Raw genomic sequence first — 15,237 nt, 5'->3', positions numbered from 1 at the left:
AAACATATTTTAACCCAGAATTCACCAGACACAGACACACAACTGCAGTTTTTGATAAAGTTTCATATGTTTTTTATTGACAGAAACTGATTTTTAAACATTTTCCTTTGCCATGATTTTGTTGTGTTTGGTTACTTTTATGAATTATTGTCATTTTCATCCTTAAAATAACAAAATTTCCACTTAATATGGCATGTTGGACCATCTCATTGTATAATTTTTAAATATTAAATGATTAATAAATTGATCAGTTATTCAGTTCTTGAGTAGACTTCTCACCAAATACTTTTTCTTTGTCTTACTTTAGTAATTTCTTGGACAGCTACTTTATACTTTTACTGATGTATTGCCACTCTTACTTTAGAACAATTTTTGGGTTCTCTACCCACTTGTGAAAATCAATAACAGAAATATAAATATAAATGAGTGTTTTTGTGGTTATATTCTCTTAGAACTCAATGTAAAAGTGTTTGTTCTCTTTGTGTTTCATTGTTAAAGGTAAACTAATTGTTTTGAGGCGGATCCAGTCCCTGTTGTGGCGCACAGGTGCCTTTGCTGATCCTGAGCTCTTCCCACTGCGCCTGCGTCCCACAACACGCTGACACACAAACAGAGGAGCTATTGTTGGCCGAGGACTGGGCAGCAGTCCGCAGGTTCAGTCAGGGTTTATCTTACCTGTGGAGATTTCGTGTGAGTTATTTTCAAGTTTAAAGAGAAAAAGAAAAGAAAAGAGCAGAAGTCAGAACTTGACTGCGCGCAGGTGAGGAGAGGGAAAACAAGCGTTGGCGGAAGGAAGAGAGGAAGGAGGACACCGAGGAGGAAGTAAATAAGGACGAACCCGACCGTTGGGCTCTGAACTCAACAGGTCAGCCTCATCTTCGGTGTCTTTCAAACGGAGCGGCTCGAAGCGACGACAGAAACATGCCGTACGGACCGTGGAAGAAGAAAAACAAGGCGACGAAGGAGCACTTGGTCGAAAACGAGGAGTTGAGCGGCGGACACGCAGGTGCTGGGAGCCTGGGTAAATCCGCCGTGAACGGAGCGGGGCTCCCACCTCCACCTGCCAGCTTGCGGCCCAAGCTGGTGTTCCACACGCAGCTAGCGCACGGCAGCCCCACCGGGAGGATCGAGGGATTCACCAACGTCAAGGAGCTCTACGCCAAGATAGCAGAGGCGTTCAATATCAGCCCTCCTGATGTAAGTAATAATAATATTACTACTGATAAAAAACTCACCTGTAGTGCGAGGTGGGCAGAGTTCCTATAATTGTATTCAAATAAGAGTAGCACGACTTCAACTTGTTTTTCCAACTACGGTAAAAGTTAAAAGTAGTCGTCCAAGAAATTACTCAAGAGTAAAAAGTCTACTCAAGTGCTGAGTGATTGACGGTAATTTAATATTTAAAAATTACATACAGACCATCCAGAATATAAGTGGATATTTAGGTATTTTAAGGACGAAAATGACAATAATAGATATAAGTAACAAAATCAGGCAAAATAATTTTTTTCCCAAATCAGTTTCTTTCATTAAAAAAACGTATGAAATGTTAACAAAAACGGTAGGTCTGTGTCTGGTAAATTTTTGGTTAAACCATGTTTGTTTTTCGTTCAGTGGGTAGAGAATTCAGAAATGTTACTCAAATAAGAGTAGAAATGCTTCATAATGAAATTACTCAAGTAAAAATAAAAAGTACAACATAGTAAAAATACTCCTAAAAGTACTCCGCCCCCACACCCCAGAAATGACTCCAGTAAATGTAACTAGTCACTGCATATATATGCTGTTACATTAATTATTACCTCCATCACCTGAAGCAGTACTTTTGTTTTCAACTTGTGATGCACCAATCCAATAATCACTGATCAATACAGGCCTGGTTTCAGTTTATCAACCTTGGGCAGAGATAGAAAAGGGAAAAAAAACAATATTCCCCATTATTTATTGAATAAACATTGATTGAAGCTGTTCCTGGTCAATAACAATCTTTGTTTGCTTCTTGGTCTGACCAACTAACAAAACAATGGCTGATTCTATCTCTTACAGATTGATTTGTGCATTTATTAAATGTGCCAAATCTTGAGAACACCTACTTTTTCAGCTTTCAGGCATGTTTTTTTCATCTAATTTTTTTAAGCTTTTGATACATAAATGGGGAGAATCTTGGAATAATTTTATTTCTGTTGATACTGCCTCTATCTGGAAACCTGCTGCACTTTCTATCGTGGTAAATGTTCATTACACTTGATTGTTTCAGTAATTAATATTTGAGCCAACCTAAGCTAAAAACACAGAAGAAAAAAAATCACTTGCTTTTTGCTGCGTTCAAGTGTTGAAGGTGGAGTTACAGAAAGTACACAAAGCTTTCTTACAATGCTTTTTTTCTAGAAAGCTTTACAATTTTTTCTGATTAGGTTTTAAATAATTATCCTTAATGTATTTATAATTTTTGAAATTCTAATTTAGATTCTGTTGCTACTTGATTAAAAAAAAACTTCCTCAACATCTTGTTACCTTTTCACAAAGGATTTCACACCTGAAATATAAATCTGCCCAAAAGTTATTAGCATGTTGCTTCACTCTTAATAGCTTTACTATAATACCAGTGGATTAAGCATTTCCTGCATCACACCCATTTACATGTTTCAACACCAATTAGGTGGACAATGATCAAAATCTGTTGATTTACTTTGAACATTTTTATTGCTCGAAAATTGAAATTGAAATCGAAAACTCCCTCTGCTTTTAATCTGGAAATACGTCAGCTGACAGCATGTTCTTTGCTGAACATCTAATTAAATTATGTAATTTATTACACAAAACATTAATTAACTAGTGGTAATCTTCTGCTACTCTTGTTTTTTGTTGTTGAGAAAGACTTTGCAGCACAATTTTTTTGTTTATGGGAAATATTTACTCCATCTAATTATATGATTAAAAGGAAAATTAGTTTGGATGTGTTATAAGCCTTAAGGAATAAATCAAAATCAGCAAGTCACACCTTAAATAAGAAAAATGGAACTGGTATTGCATGAGGTTGGCAACCTTTTTCTACTTTATACATGTGTACTCATTATTTTTATGTCCTTGTTGTTGAGTAATTCTGATTTAATATGTCTAAATCTCAGGTATAATCTTAACTTTCTGAAGATTTTACATTATTCCTTCTTTCCTTTGATTGTAGTTCTCATCCTGATTTAAAAATCAAGGCATTGGATGTCCTTTGATTGCATTTTATTCAGACATTTGTTCTTTTTGTTATATTATTCCTTTTATTTTGAGCTGAAATTTTCATTTTTCATCATAAAAGATGTCTTAGTTGGCTGAAATGAGCTGACTATAGATTTTGTGGTGGTGACATTTTAAGCATCTACCAGGAGATTTCTACCTGAGTGTATTTTTTTTTTGTTAGTTTACACAGAGTCCTTCTTTGTATTTTTTTGAGTAATTTTAGTCGTGATTGTATTTAAAAAGGATAATCATGACTTATCATCTGATTGATATATTCTATCTAAATGTGAATATTGAATTCCCAGTCGGTTGTGATTTTTATGTTTCTCTCTCTATTTGTTAAATGCACATTTTAGTTGCTACTGTCTCCATTTAGTTTTTATTCATCTATGTAGGAATGCTTGTATTGTTCTTAGTGGTAAGCAGTAAAATGTTAGTGTAGGTATTTATAAAGTTACTGAACTTTTACTGTGATATTGCAGGAAGGAATGAAAGAATGCAGTTTAATATGTAGCTCTTCTCAGAAACGGCTCCTGTGCTGGACATTAAGTCAGCTTTGTGTCATGTCTCCAAAGACACGCCTAGTCAGCTCTTTCTGGCCTGCCTCACCTTTTACACCTGAAGTATTGAGAGTAATCTTTGTCCCTTCTCCGTATGCCGTCACCGGATACCTTCCAAACTAAACGTATCTATATTTAGTCGTAGTTATCGTGTTTATTCAGCATCAGATTCCAGTAGATGCGAGGGGAAAAAAAGCTGTACATGGAGGTCCTGGAAACAAAAGCAGGTTCTGTGTCTGTCCTTTGAGGTTGAACTATCTAAGCTCTTCTTTTGAAAGGGGAGCATGAGCGGTATGTTTTGTTATGTCAAATATCTGAGCAGGAAACCATTAAGATCTGAGTTGCATTGGTTTACAGTGAATCACGCAGTTTGGTTAGTGATGCATCAGTTTTTTAAAGTCATCAACTATTTAAATGTATCCCTAATGAGTCCCAACTCTGTCTTTTTTTGTTTTATCTGAATGGGACAGCGGCGGTTTTTCTATGGCTGATTGTTCCACTGAGTCTGTTTGTCACGCTCATTAGGCCTTTCCTGTCTGAACTAGTTTTACTGAAGCTGCCTCAGTTTGTTCTTCTCACAGTGACAAAAGACTTTTGAACAAGTTGTATTGGAAGACCAGCGGAAATGATGAATGAAGGAATAGTTTGAAACGTTTACTCACCTTTTTAATGTGAATATAGGGCAGAAAGCCATTGTCTTCACAGCTGAGTATTCACTTCAAGTCTTATTTTGTAGATATTTGCAAGCAACTAAAAGTGATTTGGAGAAAATTCTTCAAATCAATCAGATTGCGAGACAGACCTTTTGATAGACTTTGGTTATGTTCACAAAGCAGGAAAATGGGACCAAAATCCACTTTTTTTGCAATCCTTATTCAGCTTTTTCATGACATTCTGAACAACCCAATTCCAAGTTTTTAATTGATTTTTTTCACCCATCAAAAAACTGGATTGGTGCCATTTTCATATGTAGTGCCAAATCAGATATCCGATTGATTTTAAGGTATCTGTAGTCTGTACAGTCATGTCGCATTTTTATGTCATTTTATGCCACTGGATTAATTATTACCTCCATCACAACCATTTATATTAACTGTTTCAACACAAATCAGTTGGACAATGATCAAAATCTGCTTTGTTTTCATTGATTTGCTTTGAAAATCCAATTTTTATTCATCTGAAACGCATCAACAGTGAAAACTCCCTCTGCTTTTAGTTTGGAAATATATCAGCTCACAGCATGCTCTTTGCTGAACTTCTAGTTTAGCTAAAATCATATAAATGTTTAAACATAAAAATATTTAATTGGTGATAATCTCGTGCTACCTTTGTTTTCTGTTGTTTGACATAGCAGCATCTTTTTGCTCCATCTAATTATACGATTAAAACAGCATTAAAGACATTAGTTTGGATGTGTTACAAGCCTTCAAATCAAAAGATCACATCTTAAAGAAAAAAATGATTTGCAACATGTCATAATTCTGCAGCAGAAGAAGCCAAATGTGGTAAAACTGGGTTGTAAACAATGGCTGAAAATTATAATTATGATCTTATGGAAGAAGCTACTGAAGTGCAACCGATCACAATCAAACCACTGTTGGCTCTGACTTCACATCCAAACACACTTCTTCACAGACGTTGCAGTCAGTGCATCACAAAAAGCCGTTTCTATTATTTGTTCTTTCGTTTTATTAACGGCCTTTATGTTATGATCTTGTGACAATCTGTTGGCTCCCAATGTCAATAAACCTTAAAATTAATCCATAAACGACTCCATCCATTATTACTTCCATAAACAATTTGCTACTGTGTGATGACAACGAGTTGGGATCATAAATTGTTCTCACAGAAGTTCAAATGCCGTCGCATTTAATTAGTATTAATATGAACAAAAAACATTGGATTTCATCAAATCTGAATTTAAGACCTGCAGTGTGAACATAGACTCAGTTCAGGCTCTTTCCATGCCTTGTCAATTTTCTTCACACAGTCATTTTGATGTTGATTTGGATGTTTTTGAAAAATGAAATCCTGCTTCATCTTTGTGTGTTTTCTAGCAGATACTGAAGGCTTTGGTTGTAAAAACGAATGACACTGTGCATCCATGACTTCCTGTAACTTCAGATTATTCATGAAAAACTTACCATATACGCAGATTTCTTTTCAGTATCAAAAATATTCAAAATAAAAGGCAGCTTAGGAAGCTGAAACACCTAGACACAATGCGATTGGCTGCCGCTTACAAAGCAACCAATCAAGGAGCGCCATTCATTTTCTTTGCTGCTGATTGGCTGTAACCGACCGGAGAAAACCAGAGCTCTGTGTATGTTGGTTTCTGTGGTAGTGTAAAAAGATGTTTTAATGTAGATTAATGCATATTGAGATATATTTGATGTTAGAACCATTAAAATAAGCAGATACATATGTTTTTATGTTGTCTTTCAATATAAAAACATACCATTTACCCAAAGCTGTTCTCTTGGTACTGGTGGTCCACTGTATTTTAATTTGTTAATAACATCTTCTATTAAACTCTACATCCATTTGAAGAAAATAACCCCAGAGCATGATACAGTCACTACCGTGTTTCACTCTGGGTATGATTTTCATTTCCTGAAGTTGTTTTTAAGTTAAAAATGACTTCTTAAGCTGTAATAAAAAATAAATAAATAAATAAAGTTGGGCTTCGTCGGACATTAACACATTGTCCCATCAGGTCTTGGAAGATTTAAAAAGTTCTCCGTAGTTCAGTGTTTTGGAGAATATATGAGATTATTGCAGCATGAACAGAACCAGCTCTGAAGCTTTTTCAGTGTTCCTGACTCTTTCTTTGCTTCCTATCTGAACAGTTTCCATCTAGTCTTCTAGTTTATATTGACTGTGGAACCTTGTTTCTATCCTCATCCTGACCGATACCTTTAAACAATGTAATTCTTTTGATTTGTTGTAACCTCTCGGCAGTCTCTTAGAGGTGTAACTGTTATGTAGACTCACCAGAAGTCATGGTAGGTATGAATAGGGTGAATGCTGAAACTGAATCAAATGAGGCTTTAAGTATAAAGTTGTGCACCTTAATGCGTGTTATTGCTCTTTATTTTTAAGTTGATTTATGCAGCATATTTGTGAAATTAGCACAGGGAAGAAGAAAAAGACCCATTTTATCACTTATTTTATTTACACCAGTGATGGTTATTTTTCATCCTTTACCATCTTATTGCAGCTTTAAACTGGGTGTTTTATAAATCCTATCAGGGACTAGAAGAACGTTTACATTTACAGGAACCAGTGGAGATTATTTTTCCATTTTGGCATGCAGAGAAAATAATTTCCTGCTTAAGTAATGCCTTAATACTTGCCCAGTGGGCAGGAGAGTAAAAATAATAGCTCAAATCTCAGGATGCTATCAGTATTATTAGTTAATTATGTCAGGCAGCTATTTAACTATTAAACTCATACAGTAGGAGTCACAGATATCCATGTTTGAGAAATCTAAAATGACTTATTACTTATTTAAATTATTTTGCCTCTTTTCCCTTTGGCAGCACACCCGGTAACTTTCCCCCCCCCCACAAATGTAGACTTTTAAAAACCTGAGACAAACGCGGAAAGATCTGATAGTGCTTGTTGTTAGACTGCACAGATTTGAGCACAGGAAGTCTCCTGTGTCCGGCTCTGTGGGGCCTGCCTGAAATCTAACCAGATAACTCGTCACATCTTCGTCCCAGAGGACTCAGACAAGCAGCTCTGCCCACCGAGCCTCCTCCCTTCACAAACACCACCAATGTTCAGCATATCTGTGATGGAACTGGACTTTATTATCGCTGGACAGAAGATGAAATCATCTTAAAGCTAGGTTTTTCCCAAACTGAAGTTCAGCTTTTCAGGAACAAAGCTATAAATGTAGTTTATTATTATTTGACTTATAAAAACCAACACATTTTTTCCAGGGGTGCACCGATTTATCGGCCAGCCGATTTATCGGTGCTGATTTCCTACATTTTGGGAGATCGGCCGATTTTCACATGTGAAGCCGATCTTATCCACCGATGTTATCAACTTCTGCAAGGTCTAAAAATCAATCACTGTGCTTTTCTTTTCTCCTGTGAGAGACGTTAGAGTGACAAACTGGCCGACCAGGTCCTGTCTGCACATTTACAGTTAATAATAGTCACCCCATTGTTGCCAATTCAACAACTTTCTTGATATATTGAGCAACATTTCAGACAAAAAAAAAATGGTATCGGCCAAAGTCGGAATCGGTGTGTTAGGCTTTTTTAAAGATCGTTAATCTGCGATTGGCCAGAAAACTGCAGTCGGTGCACCACTAAGTTTTTCCTTAATTGAAAGGCATGTTCAATGGTTTTTCCCAATTTGTAGAGCAGCTAAGAGAACTGGGCCTCTCTGCAATGTCATATTTATAGCACAAAAGTACAAGAAACGGATTAAAGATGGAAGATGAAGATGGATTAAAAATGTTACTTGTTTCATACCTGTTAACACTAATTGTGGCAATAGAGATTTGGTTTTAATAAAAAGATGATTTCTTGTTTTCTTGATTATTATTATTCAACTATAAAGAATATCTGATGCCACTTCTTAGAAAATGCATGTTGACCTCCGTTAGCCTAACGGTGTACAATGATATTTATGAACAAAAATCCACAAAAAGAGCTGATATATTAGAGCTATGCTAGCTTGCTGTGACTATGCTGGGATTTATTTTAACTAGGCATTAAAATGTTGATTAAAAATACAATTTACAGCTTCAGCTATTGAAATTTTATGCACAGCTGTCAAATCCAGTCTGCACTCAAAACTAAATGAAAAGACGGTTTCACAATGAGCATCAGTCATTATGACTGTGACATCTGTTTTATCCGCTGGGTTCGGACTAACAGAAAACCTGGCCAGTATTACTAATAACACATTTTAGTGAGCAATAAATCAAGCTGGTAATTTAAAATTAAACAACAAACATTTCAGTGAATTAAGATTTTCTTTGGGCTATTTGTGCATATAGAGGCTGTAATGTAAATAAAGAGAAAAAAATAACAATTTGGGGCAATTTTGTTAAAAAAAAAGGTTACTTGTTCCAATAGTGTCATGAATCAGTTGTAAAAGAAAATAAATGCATGTAAATTTTCCATTTGGTGTTGAATTTCCACGGCATGAGAACCCTGAGTAAAACTCTCACAGTATTTACATTAAAAATAAAATAAAATGTTTGTTACTTTGGTCTCCAACATGTCCATTGTGACATTTTGTGACCAAAATCTGACTGGTAAACTTTAATTCATTACTCCTTTTAAGACAGCAGGTCAGACTGCAGCGGTTCCATCAACACATCAAGAGTCGTGATTATTTTTTAACAAACTGGCAGCAGCTAACAGCATCTCATTGTTTTCTTTATCTGGAACTTATTTGTTGTTATCTTAATAATAATGCATTATTAAATTAGTAATAATTTATTAAATGATGCATTATGTATTAAATAATAAATGTAATTATTTATTAAAATAATGCATGATTTGTTATTTTCATGAATATATAAACTCATGATTTGTAATACATTTATTATTATAACTTTATTATAATTTCTAATAATTATATAACTTTGAATATATAATTTATGTATAAGTTATATACTATATAACTTATAAAATATATAAATGTAATGAGTAAAATTGATTTTAATCATTAAATTTTACTGAGTAAAATTTAACCCAAGTTAAAGTTTAGATTAACATATTTGCATGTGTATATTTGTTTATCACATTTATTTATGTGTTCTGTATTTATAGCAACAAGGTTTCTTTCTAAAACCCTCAAACGGGTCAGATGCACTGATATCTGTGAATCGGTCTGGAGTTTCTACGGCGTTGGGTCACAGAATAAGCTGTTTCTATGTGGCTCAGTTCAAGGTCTGCGTTTTAATGGCCGTGCAGCTGGAGAGTTTCAGGTGTGGCTCCTGGACTTTGCCTCCTGTCCACCTGGTTACCTGAAAGCACACATGAATTTATTTGCCTGCCATTTGAATTTCTGAGCTGTGGTTGCTGGAAAGAGCCGCGCTTGCCAGTAGTTTCTGTTTTGCAGATTTCAGATGGCCGTGCGCGCGTGAGTGAGCCCGGCCAGACGTTTAACTGGGGGCTTCGGGGGATTAGGTTGAACAATCCCATCTGGGCGTCTGCCTGTTTTTTCTTGCATTAACCAACTTCCTGAAGTGTAAATAAACAAGAAGTTAATTTAGGTTAAACTCAAATTACCCATTTTTTATTTCCAACATACTTGCAACAGGATGTTTAATCATTACCCAAAAAGTTTTACTCGAGTAAGAATAGTACTAGTACTGCAACATATTTTTATTACAGTAAAAATAACAAGTAGCCGTCCAAGAAATCACTCAAGTAAGGGTAAAAAAAGTCTACACAAGCACTGAGTAACTGATCAAATTATCAATCATTTAATGTTTAAAAATTACAGAATAGAATGGACTAAAATATAAGTGGAAATTTATGTTTTTTAAAACCCAAAATGTCGATAACTTATGTAAGTAACAAGATTAGGCAAAATAAACATTTTTCCAAATCGGTTCCTTTCAATTAAAAACTGATAAAGCTGCAGGTGTGTGTCTGTGTCTGGGAAATTTTTGGTTAAAATATGTTTGCTTTTCATTCAGTTGGTAAAACAATTCAGAAATTTTACTCAGGTAAAAGTAAAAATACTTCATAAAAAAACTACTCATGTAGAAGTAAAAAGTACAGCATAGTAGAAATACTCCTAAAATAATATTTTTTCCAAAAATGTTACTGAAGTAAATGTAACTAGTTACTTCCCAACTCTGTGGATATTTTGTTACAAATATAGTTACTGATTACTTTTCTCTTCTTAACATTTGAGTTTTGCTGCGAATATGTTTGAGCTATTAGTTGTTCAGTTTAAAACAGAATCAAATGGTCTTTTAACTGATTGTGTAACAAATAAACATAAGTTTCTTATGAAGCTGTTAATGGTAGAAATGTAAAACAATGTCATCGAACAGAATATATCAGGAAATTAAGGCAGCATCCGGAATAAAGTTTCACACAAAAGAAGTTCTTTAAATTTAAAAAAAGAAAATTGTAACAACATTAATAGTAATAAAACTGTACAAGGTTTGTCATGAGGAAATGCAAGTTATCTAACTTTCCGTCTTGGATATGTCGGTGTTTTATTAACCTGCCTATTTGTCCTTATCAGTTGTTACTTAACGTATTTGAACTTTTGGCCATAGGACAAACTGAGCATAAAAAAAAATGGCTCAGAAATCTGAATCCGACTTACTTATTTTTAATTTTTTTCATTAAATCAATTAGGACTTAAAAAGAAAAAACATGTTCTGTCTATACCAACATTAACCAGGAGCATTTACTTTTCTGAACTCGATAAGTATCTTGTAAATGTCAGCTATATATGCTGAGGTGCGTAAATTTAGATAATCTTGTATTTAGGAGTGCATAGTTTGCAGTTTTCTGGCTGATCACCAATATTTAAAAAGCCTGATTTGCTGATTCTGATTTTGGCCGATACTCATTTTTATTTATTTACTCACTCATTTCTTTCATCTTAAAGTTGCTAAATATAGCAAGAAAGTTGGTAAGTTGACGGCGTGGTCTGTCCGTCGGCCCTCGCTCATTGCAGAGCAGAAGGGAAGAGCTGCTGATTTCTCAGACCTTCGTGGAGGCAGATAAGATCGGTGGATAAGATCCACATGCAACGGCCAGTCTCTGACACTTAAGTAATTGGTAAACCCTTACTCGTATTCACTTCATTTTCTGTTGGATTCAAAACTGCTTCTTCCATTAAAAGAAAACTTTAAATCTTTTGAAATAAAAACTGGAATCGGTCAAAATCTAACCTGGCTTGTAAAACCTGAAGATGAACTGGAAATTAGTTTAGGCCAAGAAAAGCCAGATTGGTGCATTTCTATATTCTAATACAGGGAGCATAAAAAAGCGAGTTAAAGGCCGACTGGAGCCTGACGTAATTGATGTAGGTCATTGTTTAGGCGGAGCAGGTTTGGAAAGTAGCACATGGTTCTGATTGCTCTGCGTTTAAAGCAGATTCAGCTGAAATTTGAAACAGAAAGTCAGAGTTGTTGCCTTCTGGGCGTGGCGATGTGAGAATAGGGCTCAACCTCAGGTAAACAGAGAAGCTAATCACCTCTTTTTGTTCAAGGAAATATTTTCACTTTTAAATCAATAAAAGTGAAAATATTTTCGCTTTTAAATCAATAAAAGTGAAAATATTTTTGCTTCCTGCTACTTCAGGAAGCAGAAGTAAATATTACATTTTGCTTTCTTATGATTTTTTTTTCCCGGTTCTGGTCTGATTTTATTCTGCTATCTTCATATTAAATGCATTATTATAGTTGTCACCATCTTTTAGGACATATTTCTCTCCTGTCTGTAGTTTATAATAATGCACTCAGGCCTATTTGTAGATTTTTCTGTGGATCATGACTCCAAATTATTTGTGTAAAATTTGTTTATTTGTGGGTTTTCCTAAAGGAAATGCAGCTTGGGAAGTGGAAAATATCTAGTAGCAGTGCTGCTTGACACACTATTGGCTGGTACTGGGGAAACAGCCAATCAAGAAACTGCATTTTACTTTTCCTTGCTGCTGATTGGCTGTAACCTGAAGAGTGGCGATAAGGAAGAAAGCGGATATTAGGATAGGTGGTAGTGTGTAAATGGTTTGCATTGTGTTCATTAAGGATTATTAAGATGTATTTGGTGTTTGAACTAATAAAATAGATGGTTATAATCGATTTTAAAGAGTGTCTCAAATATTTATGCATTTCAGCTATTTGTGGTTCTGGTCCGTAACCCCAACAAGTACCAGCAGAAGTCGGTAGAGTGAAAGTAGCACTCTTTCAACATATTTTTATTAAATTAAAAGTAAAAAGAAGCTGTCCAAGAAGTCACTCATGTATGTGGTAAAAAGTCTCTTCAAGTACTGAGTAACTGATCAAATTATTAATCATTTAATGTTTAAAAATTATACCACCAGATGGACCAAACGTATAAGGTTAAGTGAAATATTTGGTATTCTAAGGACCAAACTGACAATAACTCATGGAAATAGCAAAAAATAAAATCAGTCAAAATAAAATGTTTCCAATTCAGTTTATTTCAATAAAATACATATGAAACTTTAATCAAAACTGCAGGTGTGTGTCCAAGTCCAGTGAATTTCTGGTTAAAACATTTTTATTTTTCATTCAGAGGGTAGAAAATTCAGGAATTTTGCTCAAGTAAGAGTAGAAATACTTCATAATAAATTTACTGAAGTAAAAGTGAAGAGAGCAGCACAGCAAAAATACTCTTAAAAATAAATGTAACAAGCTACTCCTCAACATTATGTTTTAAAAATAAATGAGAGAGGATTGGTAAATTATAAACTTTTCATTCTGGATTTGTTGGACATTTTTGTTATTTTTAAATCATTTTTATTACAAAAATATGTTTTTTCACCTTGATAACTGGTATAGTGTATTCTTGTTTAGTTAGCTTAATAAACTGACTGGTTTGTAGTTTATGTTAATCAGAAACAGGATTTTAGCCCAGATCAGGGAACCACCTTATTGTCATACCTGTTCATCTGTGTCACTTCCACAGTTTGGCAAATGATTGGCCAGTCTTAGATGCTGACAAAGATTTTTTCTGGGTTAAAACATACAGCTCACATCAGCAGTTCCTGTTAACTATTAAAACTACCAGACAGTCATAACAGTACATCAGTATTTCATACTGAGTATCTTCAACAAAACTAGTAAACACACTTTGTTTCTGGAAGGTTAGATTCACTAATCCTGGAGATGAATGTTTGTATTTGAGTTTTTTTCTGGGCGGTGTGCTAAGCACAAAGTATTCATACTCTATGCAGATTTAGGTTGTAATATTTTAGATTTTACCAATGAGTTTCTTCAGACTGTAAGTAAAATTAACTTCCCTGCTTATTAAAAATTAAAATATCCAGGACAGAAATTATAGGAATGATTTTATTGCTGAAATAGCAGTACAGATTTCTCCTATAATTAATATTATGCGAATATTAATAAAAAAGTAATCAATAGATCAGACCTACACTGTGTTGACATTAAGTCAAGCAGAAAGGTTTGCAAATGCATCCTTTACTGCAAATCCAATAAAGAAATGCAGTTTTTGTTGCTGCATTTTAGGCAATAAAATGTTTTCTTATTTAAAAAATGTATTTACTTATTTGCATTTCCCTAAGTATTTCTAATATTGAATAAAATATTTAAAAATTTTATCTGATTACTCAATTGATCATCAGAATAATTGATAGAATATTATATTACAATATAAAATATTATTTTGCACAGCCTAACATTGGTATTTAAATGGACAAACAATGATAATGTCTGATTAAGTTTAGCTGCAGCATAATATGACTGCATTACTGGTGTAAAACTAGCATTTTAAACTTTTCTGTCAGGATTATTATTTTTACATAACAAACAGAAGAAAGGTCAAGTCTTGGCAGCAGTGGACGATCTTTAATAGACCGGTAACGACGACAGCGCTCTTTCAGAAACACTTAGCAGCTGCTTAAGTTCAACACTTAGGAGTGTTTTTGCTACAGTTTCACCTTTTGTTCCCAAAGTCTGTCAAATGACAAGCAGCAAATTGAGAACTGTTCATCTTTAACAGTTCAACTTACAGTATTGGTCTGCAGTTAAAGATGCTGCAGGAGAAATTACTTGGTTTGTAGTGGTGTGATTAAATCATAAAGTCCAGAACCTATGTAACATTTCTGCTGCCTTGTTCCTGTTTTGTCTGATTTAAGGAGGTGGATTAACAGGAGTTGTTGGTGCGTAAGAAACGGGTTTCTTGAGATTGAAGTCGACATGGTTTAAGTGCAGAGTAAATTTCAGAGGGAGGTGCGTCGTTCGTCTCGTCTTACCTGTCTTCACAGGAAGGAAAAGTAATCTCTGAGTGTGGGTGGGTGGAGAGCTAAAGGAGAGAGTCGCTTTGATTGCAACATTACTGCTTGAAAAATTTCAATTTTTTATTTATTTTTGCACCTACATTAAGGAGAAGTATATTTTATTAAAGCTTAAGTTCAGGGATTCAACTCTCTCTTTGGAGAAATGTGACTTGCAGTTATTTAATCTGTAAAGTGTATTTTAAATTAATATGGAACCCAGATTTGGATTGTCGTCTTTCCTTCCTCATCAGAAGATATGAAATTAAATTCTGTTTCTATGCTGTCATAGCAATTTTCATCCACAACAATTGTCTTCATTGCTTTTTAACAGTAATATTGCCATTGGAAGGCTTTATAATGAGGCTTTGCTGAAACCAGTAAAACAGGGAGAACTTACAGGTGATTTGCCTTTGTTGACGTAGGTAAATGATTGTGTTATCATTTGCCTAAATGTGTC

The 15,237-nt window shown here is 34.5% G+C and overlaps 1 protein-coding gene across 1 annotated transcript in view; it reads left to right on the top strand.

Moving 5' to 3' along the window:
- The first annotated feature begins 535 nt into the window (after positions 1-535).
- gipc2 (GIPC PDZ domain containing family, member 2) overlaps positions 536-15,237 on the top strand; it is a 35,959-nt gene continuing 21,257 nt past the window's right edge. The window contains exon 1 of the mRNA XM_007567398.2: positions 536-1,197. Within this exon, the coding sequence (XP_007567460.1) occupies positions 922-1,197 (276 nt within the window). The 5' untranslated portion in view covers positions 536-921. The remainder of the gene's footprint in view (positions 1,198-15,237) is intronic.

Source organism: Poecilia formosa, unplaced genomic scaffold (genome assembly GCF_000485575.1).
Source record: "Poecilia formosa unplaced genomic scaffold, Poecilia_formosa-5.1.2 Scaffold208, whole genome shotgun sequence".
Taxonomy (NCBI): domain Eukaryota; kingdom Metazoa; phylum Chordata; class Actinopteri; order Cyprinodontiformes; family Poeciliidae; genus Poecilia; species Poecilia formosa.
The sequence above is the reverse complement of the archived record's forward strand: the minus strand, read 5'-3'. Positions and strand labels throughout refer to the sequence as shown.